This window comes from Labeo rohita, chromosome 17, assembly GCF_022985175.1.
Source record: "Labeo rohita strain BAU-BD-2019 chromosome 17, IGBB_LRoh.1.0, whole genome shotgun sequence".
In the NCBI taxonomy this organism is placed as follows: domain Eukaryota; kingdom Metazoa; phylum Chordata; class Actinopteri; order Cypriniformes; family Cyprinidae; genus Labeo; species Labeo rohita.
In genome coordinates this window covers 34,175,454-34,187,756 of record NC_066885.1, presented here as the reverse complement: position 1 = coordinate 34,187,756, position 12,303 = coordinate 34,175,454, and the positions used below count along the sequence as shown (strand labels likewise).

At 37.3% G+C, this 12,303-nt stretch overlaps 1 protein-coding gene across 2 annotated transcripts in view; it reads right to left on the bottom strand.

Moving 5' to 3' along the window:
* ttll5 (tubulin tyrosine ligase-like family, member 5) overlaps positions 1–12,303 on the bottom strand; it is a 123,163-nt gene that overhangs the window by 16,816 nt on the left and 94,044 nt on the right. For both annotated transcript variants that reach the window (XM_051133351.1, XM_051133352.1), the window contains exons 29-30: positions 11,077–11,233; positions 6,236–6,432 (exon numbers count right to left, since the gene is read on the bottom strand). In XM_051133351.1, the coding sequence (XP_050989308.1) occupies positions 6,236–6,432; positions 11,077–11,233 (354 nt within the window). The remainder of the gene's footprint in view (positions 1–6,235; positions 6,433–11,076; positions 11,234–12,303) is intronic.

Sequence of the window (12,303 nt, the reverse complement as noted above, 5' to 3'; positions counted from 1 at the left end):
AGATTAATTAAAAACCACAGCATGAATTTTTATCGTTATAGGGTAGATTTGTACAACACACGTTAATGTTCAAACAACATGAAAAAGTGTACTTATCATCCGATGACCCCTTTAAGATGATATTCACTAATAATATTCAGACTTAAGTAGCACATATCTCGAATGGACTACTGTTATAAATGTCTATAATATTATCATAATGTTTTCGTTCTACGAAAAACAACAGATCAGCCTTTTTGCCTGAGCATCTCACTTTTTAATCATTTTAAAATAGTGAAAACCTTTTTAATACACACAAAGACACACACACTTGATATTAATGCATATGAAAATGTTTGTCTTCTTCCACAAATCAGCAGAATTACAGGTGTGATACATTGTGTTGTGCATGTTTCACCTCCACTTTGATTTATAAAAAAATATTTTAGAAATATTAAAACTAGTGGTTGACCATTATGGGTTTTTCCAATGAATGATGGCGGTACCAATAACTGAAGGACAGGTTGGTTGATGGCCAAAAATAATTGTGTTTATAGGCCAGAATCAATACAATAAAAATTTAAGTGAAAAACTGTTTAGAAACTATTTTCATTCACAAATTTCTAGTAAATTTCCGCTTATTTACAAAGAACGAGTCGGTAACACGTTGAATAAAATGTGAAATTCTAAAGTAGAATTATTTTCTTGTAAAATGTACTTGAATGATTTTTGCTTGATTATAATCTTCAAATCTTTTTTTACAGTATAATTACAATTAGTATTTATGGTCCTTACAGCTCCATGAGCACTATTCAGCTTGACATGCTTGGAATTATGATGATTGGTCTAATTATAACTAGTTTAGCTACTAATTACTTATAAAAAGAGTGACTCATATACAGCATCAGACAGTTGCTCATTCACGTCTATTACCCATTTCAGACTTCACATCTGCCGTTTAGCTGTGATGTGGGAAAGTGGAGTAGACAGTTTATTTTGACATTTCAAAACGATTATTATTTGTTATAATTTATTCAAAACAGAAGCCCCAGAACATGACATCATACACGCTTGACCCTATTTGTAGTGGAGTCACATGTTTTAAAGGGACTGTTCACTTGAATAATAAAATGCAGATTTGTTTCCCCTTTTTTGGGAAAATATAAAAGGAGACATTTGTCAATTGGTTGTCAGTTTGATATTCACCTCATGCAGACAGATTATGGGCCAAACCTTATGCTTTCAGAACACCTGGAATATTGACGGCACGAGTCGCACACGATTGGCTTTTGTGTACTTTTGTGTTTCCAAAAACAGAGGATCATACAGCTTTAGAACAACAAAATGAGTGGATTTTCATTTTTGGGTGATCTTTTCCTTTAAGTCTAGTGTGAAAAACACACACACACACACACACACACACACACAAAAGCCTGCAGGGGTCTGCTGGGTAATCAAACAGTTCAGTCCTGTGAAAACCAAAGCAAGCGGCCCAAATTCTGTTAACAATCATCTCCGGTCTATCCCTCTTTGTTCTGCATTCGTCTGTTTCATCTTTTTCTTTCATCTGCCGGCTTCAGAACTCTTTTCAAGCTACGTCATATTCCTTTAACTCTCACTTTAATTAAATATTCGAGAATAATAGACTGATGAATTTTGCAGATTTTGTGCGTAGGGAAAAGACAAATTCTTGTATTATATCATATGAATTTGCAAGGGGGCAGAATATCAGTAGGAATGTGCTCTAAAACATTGTTTTTAGTAGATTTCTTTTTCTCCGGGGACTAATCTGAATTCTCTAAACCTCTAAATAACCATTGCATTCATGTGCTCCACAGAAATGTGTGATTGGTTATAATAATTGACGCTGCAAAATGCAACGCGTAAAAAGAAATCTGATGCAACGTGAGTGATCTAAATGAAATACCACAATCAACACTTTTCATTCATTTTCACATAAAACTTCATAGTCAATTTAGTTTAATTGTGCAGGAACCTTTCTCCCTGTCTCTATAATTTGTGGGGCATTTTTGTTCATTTTAGTTATATTTTTTATTTCCAGCACTGATCTCATACATGAGCTTCATTCAACATTCATTTAGAATTCAACTGGTGTAAACAAAACTTGAACCATAAATAAGTAATAACTGAAATGAAATAACTATTTCTTCCATGACAACTCTCGGAAGATTTTAGCACGGCAATGGATATGACAATGTTAATGTATTTGGTCTTGGCGGAATCGATCTGCTACACTGCTGCTGCTATTGGTTATTGCTGTAGTTGTAGATTATTGCTGCTGCAAACAAGTACAGGAACTTGCTACTGCCAAAGCATACAGTGCTGTGAGTATTTAAGACATACTGCTGCTGCTGCACAAATAGCATATAAAATAACCCGTAGAAGATCTATATAGGTGCAGCTGGGGAAGGTGGAGGGTTTCAGAGGAACTCTAAAAGTGCACTGTAGAAGGCTCAAGTGAATGCCACCCAGCCATTTAAAGGTAAAGGTGCAAACTCATTGGCTGTATACATGACATGAACCAATCAGTTTGTGCCAAGTCATACAAGGCTGTGAATATCATCAGTTACGTTAACACCCGTCAGCCTGTGCCATCTAGAGTTTCATGAAAGAACTAGGCATTTTAGCTATTTGGCAAGGTAATATTGTTTATTTTTAAGCAGTTTACCCTGATGGACTAAAATAACTAAAACTTGAAATAAATATGAATAAAAAACAAAACAAAACATTACAATTACAATGAAAACACAAAATAAAAAAGATAAAAAAAAAAATGCATTAATCTATTAATAAAACCATTAATCTCTGCGTTTTTGCCCTTTCAGTCAAACTCCTCGTCGGCTTCTCCCGGATTTGCTCTGCGTCTTCACCTGCCTCTTATCCTCCATTTCTCTTCATTCTTTTGTCGGTTCAGTGTTTCCACCCGTGAATTTTTGCTTTTCGGGCTTCCGTTTTTCCCACACTTTCCCATGTCACACAGGCCAACCACAAGAATGCAGCGCGGCGGAGAGAGTGAGGGGCTCAGGAATTCCACACGGAGAGGGTAAACACGGCACGGGCCGCGAGCAAACACTGCTTTAACTCTGCATAACCCTCCTCTGTCTCCAGCCGTCTCTGATAGCTCTCTAATGTCTCTCCACCGCTCTTTCAGCTCTCTCTTAATTCAGCCGTTCAGGAATTACCTCCATTTCCTGCCTCTCCCTCGTCTGCCTTTCCAAGCGGTATCATTTACCCAAGACTCTCTCTCTCTCTCTGTATATCCTGAAAAGAGTGATGAAATCTTCCTGATCCTCACACAGCCCTGCTCAGAAGTATCTCATGACCATCCTCTCTGGACACAGAATGATCTTTCCATAGGAAAGACCTTTAAATAAGTTAAAAAGATGAAGAAGTTGTCCTCATTTCCTCACCGTCATGACGGAGGTCAGTGTTCGAGTGCTCTTTTCCACACGACAAAAGTCAAAGGGAAAGTTTGTGTCATTTTTTTGAGTTTTTTTCAGAGTCACCATCCACTTCAGTTGCAGTGTTCGATCGGTGCTCGTTTTTTGATTGTTCATGCTTTTATATCCTATATATCATCATGTCTGTGTTGACCTTGTCACTCGATACGCTGGGCTGAAGCAAACTTTATTTATTTGATTTGAAACGTGTGTCTGACCACCATGAGCACAAATCAGTTTTATGCTTTCACTGTGTGCAAACCCAGCTCAGACACTTGTGTGTTTCACGGTGGAAAGAAATTAATACCAAATGATTGCGATTTTCCTAACAAAATGTTGTTTTTGGGTGAACTAGACTTTTAAGTGCTTGCATTCGTGTCCAAAATGGGCTTCGTCATAGCACAGCTGACTATGTTAAACAGATCAATGAGTTTTATTTTGAGCTTTTATTTTTCTGGTAAAACAGTTTTTTTTTTTTTTTTTTTTTTTTTTTTTAATTAGTTCTTCAAAACATCTGCAAATAACTGATGTTGGAGCTTTTCAGAAACTTCAATTTTCAGAGACATTTTACTGTAAAATTGTACAACTTAAAAACTTAAGTTTAGCAACTGCCTTAAAATTTTAAGTTAAATCATCTTAAAAGTACAAGTCATTTCAACTCACTGCAATAAAATAAGTTTAAATGACCTGTATTTTTAAGTTGATTTAACTTATGAGTTGAAATGACTTGATTTAACTTAAAATTTTAAGGAAGCTGCTAAACGTTAAGTTGAAACTGGTAAAAACTTGTTACAGTGTTCTCAATCATTTTAACAAACTGGTCTGGAGGTGGTTTTGAGTGGACGTATGAAGTCCAGCAGAATAACCACTGATTCACATGCATTGCTTCACATTTTAAATCCTAACAAACTTCGTTTGTGTCTTTCAGCTGTATTACCCAGTCCTGGTGAAATCTGGACACACTGGAGTCATTTTTCTGTGGTTTATCTGCATTTGCTCCTGCCGGCTATATTTTTAACCTAATCATTTTTAATGATCGGAAACATTACGATAATCTTTTACAAAATCATGCGTAATTGTTTTAGGAGAAAAACTATTTGCATCCCTCCACCACATCAATCAGGCCTTCACGACGGAGACGACCCCACCATGGTGGGCCACATGCTGTTAGTGAAGCGTCCGCTGATATCTCAGAGCTCTGCTAATGCTGTGTAATTGGGCCAAATGTGCAGTGCAGCGTGGGAAACATAAGAGCGGTCTGTGGTCCGAGAGCCGCGGCTCACCTCCCACCATTCTGTCTGCAAATCTCAAAACAAAATCAGGTTTCCACGGCACGCATAAACACGACCCAGCCGCCCTGTCACTGTTTACTTAATAGGCAAAGGCCTGTGGCGTGCGTATGCATGTGTGCGTGGGTGACGACAATTAATGCAAACGGAATTAACATTCTTAATGTGCTCTTCTACACAACAATCGCTAATGCAAACCTCAGCTCAATGGACTGAACACATCAATAGCGTCAGGCATTGAAAACCTGACACACTCTGGAAACAAATACCACATTTTTACTTTTCTGAACTCTAAACATTCCTGAATAGTTTTTATTTGGTCTCGAAATTCAAAACAGCAGGGGCACAGTAACTAGATTTTGGATATCAACGACTGGTCAAGCATCATGTTGCCTTGAGTAGGATTTCACAGACGACTAGAAAACCTCTCAGAGTAAATCTTAAAGTACTGACAATAATTAAAGTGTTTATGATGGTTAAGGTAGCCAAAAGTATATATTTTACTGTACTGATTGACATTTTTTTCTTTTTAAACCAAACTAATGGTTTTTTTTTTCATCAAGGACTCATTAAATTGATCAAAATTTCACAGTAAAGACATTTATAATGTTATAAAATATTTCTATTATAAATAAAGGCTGTTCTTTTGTGAATCCCGAAAAATAAAATGTATGATGCAGCAAAAGTGTTTTCAACACTGGTAATAATCAGAAATGTTTCTTGAGCAGCAATTCCGCATATAGAATGATTTCTGAAGGATCATGTGACACTGAAGACTGGAGTAATGATGCTGAAAATTCAGCTTTGATCACAGAAATAAATTACATTTTAACAGATATTCACATGGAAAACTGATATTTTAGACTGTAATAATATATCACTATTTTTCTTTTTTTACCATTTTTGATCAAATAAATGTAGCCTTGGTAAGCAAAAGAAACTTCAACATTAAAAATCATTTAGTTGAATCGTATAGTCAATTGCGCAATTTCAGTGAATCACACCTGATATTAAATTTTGTAATCATAAATATATACACAGTGAATCCCCAAATTCAATGTAAAAGTACATCTTCTTATTATGACCTATCAAGTCAAGCAATGTTTTCAATACATATTTAAAAGCCATTATTTAACATTTCATAGAAAATTATCAGACTATGTTTTTGTGTGATTTATTAACTATTACAAATATTACAAAATATTACAATATTACAAAAACTTTTAACTTAGCCCATAAATAATAAATGTCTCATTCCATGCCTTTATTTCTGAGAAATGACTCCTGATTAATTTTCTGTCTTTGTCAGTACTCCTGTTTGAATTAAATGTCTGTTCATTTTTTAACCTCAAAGTTTATTTTATGATTTTATTGATATTTTAATGTGAGGATGGATCCTCTCTATATTTGAAGCCAGTACTGCAAATGCACTTCAGTCTGCTCATGATGCACATTCGACTTCAGAAAGTCACACAGACTGCAGTATGCAAACACATTGAGTCTTACTTGTGGAGAGAGTGTGCTACGGTCTTGCGCACACGTCCGTCTCTCGGTGCGCTGCTGGGGGGTTTGGGGGTGAGCGTGAGGAGTCCGGCGCTGCCCGTCTGGTGGAGGGTGCGTCTCAAAGGCTGGTTCATAGGGCTGCTGGGAGCGTGAGGTCGCGCTGAAGCCGCAGGTGTGAGGGTGTGTGCTGACAGAATGGCCTGAGACACAAATAAAGATGAGAGATGAGAAGGACAATTCATTCAGACAGTGAGTTTCTGAAGTCTACTGAAATGAGACACTTGTGACTTATCATTTAAAAATGGCGTGCAGAATAAATTTGAGGTCAAATTAGTTTCTTATATTAAAGTGTAAAGGAATAGTTCACAAAAATGAAAATCGGCTTAAAAGTTACTCTTCCCAAGGTCATCCAAGATGTAGATGGGTTTGTGTCATTCCATCACTGTCTCACCAGTGGATCCTCTGCAGAGAATGGGTGTCGTCAGAATGAAAGTCCAAACAGCTGATAAAAACATCACAATAATCCACACCACTCCAGTCCATCAGTTAACATCTTAAGACAAAAGCTGAAACAAATCCATCATTAAAACATTTTTAACTAGTCCATAATCCACAATAACACTTCCTCCAGTGGAAAAAGTCCATTTCCTGTTGTCTCTCACATCAAAATCCAGCCACATATATGTTTAGAGCTGTTTTGGCTTGTACACAGTGCTTGATCTATGCAGATTTCTCTCCTGATTCAGATCTGATGGACATTTTCTGTGTGGACAGATGGACACATGTCATATTTTAGCCAGAAGCAATGGTTTGAAGTTAAAAACGTCTCAATGATGGATCTGTTTTTCCGCTTTTGTCTTCTTAAGATGTTAACTGATGGACTGGAGTGGTGTGGGTTACTTGTGGATTATTGTGATGTTTTTATCAGCTGTTTAGACTCTCGTTCTGACGTCACCCATTCACTGCAGAGGATCCATTGGTGAGGCAGTGATGGAATGACACATTCCTGCAAATCTGATGAAGAAACAAATTCACCTACATCTTGGATGACCTGAGAGTGAGCACATTTTCAGCTCATTTTAATTGTTTGGTATACTGGTATATATTTGATTTATTTTTTGTTTTTCACTGTAATGGTCGAGTCTGAAGTGCTCAAGCTGTTCATTTATTTCAGGTTTCAGTGAGATCTTCCAGCAGAGGAGGCTTGGAATAAAGCGATTGTGTTGAACGGTCCTGTGAAGGAACAACCTTATCTCAGTCTTTATTAAAAGCAGCATTTTTCCTCCGAGTCATTCGAGGTCAAGCACAACAGCCTCCAAAAGCCAGTTCATTCACTCACATGGAAGAAAGAAATGACACGGCTTATCATAACAGCCACTAAATACTTTATAATCGGACATACCAAAACACAGGAATTCTTCACATTTCATTCTTGTTTAGACAAGTTTTCATCTGAGCGAGAGCTTGGACTCTGTAAACATATTTTCCACACTGACATGCAATTTAATGGCTACCGTTCATTGATTCGAAGGGGACGAGAAAGCATTCTTTCCGTCTCGGTCCTCTCGCGTAGCCGTTGCCGCGAGGGAGTTGTGAGGCCCCTGGCGTTTGATGAATGAGTGGACGGGACTCACCGGCTGGCGGTTGTGAGCTGCGGGCCAGGAAAGGGCACCTTTCTAATGCTGCCAGGTGGCCACGGGCCAAGACAGCAGAGGAGCCGTAGAGTCTGTACCAATACAGAACACGGCGGCCCAATAACACGCTCGGCAATCGCACCGCTTCCCCATCTCTGCTCTCGCCGTTTCAACGTCTCTGAACGGATTCCCTCAGCTCAGCAACTCGACAAACAGAAGCAACTGAGAGTTCGTGTTGAAACGTTTATCCAGACAGACAAGCAGGTGGCTAAGAGAGCTTGCATGTGAGGGTGTAAACAAATGAGCCAAACACAGATCAGGACGAGAGTCATCAAAAAAAAAAAACAGAGCTAGATCTATTTATTGCCGTTAAATGTATCAGCTTTTCTGTGTATTAATTTCACCTACAGGCCATTCTTGTGAAACAGCGGCTGTTAGAGTAATGCTAAATATAAATACATTTAAAAAAATACAGTAGTGGACAAAAATTTGGAGTGAAGCTTTTTTAGCTGCAATTATTTGATCAAAAATACATTAAAAACAGTTAAATATTTTTACAATTTAAAACAGCTGTTTTCTATGTGAATATCTGTTAAAATGTAATTGATTTCTGTGATCAAATCTGTATTTTCAGCATCATTATTCAAGTCTTCAGTGTCACATGATCCTTCAGAAATCTATTCAGCATATTCTAATATGCTGATTTGCTGCTCATCAAACATTTCTGATTATTAGCAATGTTGAAAACAGTTGTGCTGCCCAATATTTTTGTAGAAACTGATACATTTTATGTTTCACAATTCTTTGATGAACAAAAAGAGCATTTATTTGAAATAGAAATCTTTTGTAACTTTATAAAATGTCTTTACTGTCACTTTTATTGCTTCTTCACTGCATTAAAGCATTAATTCTTTCCAACTTTTGAACAGTAATCATGAAGATCGTGACCTGCCATTTATTAGTGTTGTGAAATCAGTGCTAATGGATGAACTGCACTCCTCAGATGAAAACATGTTTGTATGTGGCTGTAGTAATGAATGTGTGCTTGCTTGTCTCTCAAAAGAAGAGCAGTGCTTCATGGGGAGGTTTAGGGAGTATCCACTGATACAGCGCTGACTCATAAACAGCACAAACATACGCACAGATGACCACACACACATACACACACACACTGCTATTTCATTCATTTCACAGAACATTTACTGTAATGCAGTGTGAGGTGAGGGCCTATGACGGACGTCTCCTCCGAGGGCCCCGTGGCTCAGTGAATCCCTCTGGAGACGCTGGACTGATTGCTTCACTGTACCAGGGAGGAGATCTCCATCCAGAAAACTTTGTGGGGGTGGGGATCGTTTTCCCATAATCCCCTGTTGAACACAATCGACTCGTGCCAAGAAAAACAAATCTCCAATTGCATTAATTAGAGACGAACGTCAACGCAGAGCAGTGACATCAGTGTAGCTGAATTGCAACACTATTATAAATGCGCATGCAGTCATGTTAGCGGGTGGCGCTGAAGACGCGATGTTTACAGGATTTGATGTAAGTGTGACATGCACAGCTGAGACTGAAACACACAAGTAGATCACATTTCATACAGACTGTACTTCACTGGAGGAACTGGAACGCTATAATGAGAGTCATCCAATATTCTGGCTCCTTTTTTCTTAAAAAAGGGTCAACTTTTGGTTTACGCTAGCATATCGCACAGACATGCACACTTTAATGGAACCGGGTTCAACATGAGGGTCAGTGGTCTAATGTTTATCAATAATGTATGTGAGTTTCTATGCTTTTCAATCTCACACATTTGGTTTTCTGTGATGTTCTGAACATCGCAAATTCTCCTGTTTTCCAAAATTAGTCACATTTTATCATATGAAAAATGCTTTGCTTGTATTCTAAAACAACTTACATAATACAAGTAACATTAAGCACACTAAATGCACAAAATAAGAGAAAGGTATGCAAGCTCAAGTTAATTTGTATAGTGTATTTCCTTCACTGCAGTATTTTTTATTTTATTTTATCTAAAGTAAAACCTAAATAAAAAAAAAAACAATAAAATAAAGAAAGAAAAGAAATACATCACAGAACAAAAGTAAGGCAATACAGGGAAAATAAAATAAAATAAACAACAACAACAACAACAACAAAAGAAAATTACAATTTAAACTGTTCCATAATGTGGGATGTTTTTAAAGTTTTTTTTATTGGAAGATTTTTTTTTTAAGTGATAATAATACTAAATGTAAATCTAAGCAAGCAGTTGTAAACGTGGTATTTACCCACAACGCAAATAAAATTTAAGACAGCATCTAGCTTTTTATTGCCAGAAACACCACAGTGATAAAAGATAAAACAAACCTTAATGACATAAATAGTTCACATTTAAAAAACACCAGAAATAAGGATGCTTATTTTGAAGCTAGAAAGTCTGGTGTAAGAGAAATAAAATAAGCATGAGAGAGATTCTTCCTCCTCTTGGAAAAAAGTAGGACAGTGGTGAAATGTTTGAGATGAATTAACCTAAATATTTATTACAAGGGTAATAATAATGCATAATGTTTAAATGCACTTCATTTATTTTGTTACCACACAAAAATGTGTTGGGCACTGTCCATATTTTCTAAAAAAAAAAAACCTTTGAGTAGAGCGCTAACTTTTGCCACGAACAGCAATAACTAAATAGTTGACATGCCGGTAGTTTGTTTTGTTTTAAATCATTTTGTTTAGGCTGGGTATTTATAATAAATATTGTCTATACTGAATGCCACAGTAACTTATGGTTGTTTTATATTTTTTTCATTTCTATTCCATTCTGAATACTTTAAAATGTAAAGGATTTGTTGTGGAGAGATGGGAACCAAAATACACATAGTTGATAATGTTTGTAAATGTTTTGTTTCAGTATTTTGCATTATTTCAGACTATAATAATAAAATGCGACTTGATGCAACTTGTCTGTGTTTTTTCTCTCAACAATCCAACTTGAACCCCGTGCAAAGTATAGTCATGTGGAACTTATTTTCCAGAAAATACAGTGTATACATGTGGTACAGTTATCTGTCAGTGAAAATATTAAAACAGGCACAAGGCAAATAAACATCTCCTAGCCTGTATGGTTATTATTGAGCCCTGTGTGGTCTAAAAAATAAAGAAACCCTGATTGTGTTGAGGTGAAATGAAGTGCAGTGACTGTGCAGTTACCTGCTGACGTGTGCGGCTCTGGTTGAGCAGCTGTCTGGAGCGCAGCTTCTGCTGCTGCAGCTGCTGGATGGCGAACTGGAGCTGGTAGTTTCCCTGCTTCTGAGCGCCCGGCGGATCGACGTTACACACGGACTCGGCTTCACACGCAGCCCTGAGACTGAAGACAAACAAGAGCATCAAAACACTAGTTGAAACGCATTTGAGTGTCCCAGCAGGACAAGAGCAAACCTGTTTACTGAAAAATGCTGTTAGCCGAGGCCAATAGCATCATTTGAGATGTCAAGCACCTCGCATGAATGTAGATGAGCGTAGGTGGCAAGTTCACGTCTGTGGGTCTCAAACAATGCAAACATAAGGCTCAAAGAAAGTGTATGATTTTGATCAGGGGGCAGTGGCTGGGAAAGCCATTCAACACTTCTCTAACTGGATTAACTCTCTCACTTTGGCTTTTCGTTCTTCTAGCTCCTGGGCCTCAGAGGAATGAGTGCAGAGGAGCTCCTTCATAAAGCTCCCGCACACACTCAATGTGGATTACAGGAAAACACGGCGAGGTTCACCTGCATTATAACGTTTAATGAAAACCACTGGAAACATAAGTGAAGAAAAGGAGAAACGAGAACCCTTTCCAAAGCACTGATTCCTTATTCATTATATGAAGATGAAATGAAGATGTATACAACTAGCAGTTTCAAATGAAGTTGCACACATGCAGTGGTTAAAACGACACTGTATTTGTTAATCACACGTTCATACTGAACCAAAAGACCTGTACCTGTAAAAAAAAAAAAAATAATAATAATAAAAAAAATTAAAATATTCAAAATTCATGCATCATTATTTGGTAAAACTGTAAGGCCACATGTCCGGCTCAAATCTTGAAATACCTAGCTGTGGGAGCTTGATATGACTTTGGGGGAACAGCGTTTAGCTTGACTCATGATGAATGAAATGTTCCCTCAAACATTACTTTTCACATTAATATCATTGTCATTAGGTAAAGACACGGATATTAGGAGATCAGTAGGTGCGTTTCCATTACAGATTTGCACAAAACTTTGGCAATATTATATAAATGTCAATAAAAAAAGTGTTGCAAAATGACGACGTTTCCATTAACCGATGTTATGCGACTAAACGTAATTTGTTCCTCTCGCGATAAGTCATGGCAACGGATTTTGGTGAGATTTGGACAGATTTCGGCTTTATTTAATCGAAAGAGGCGGATGC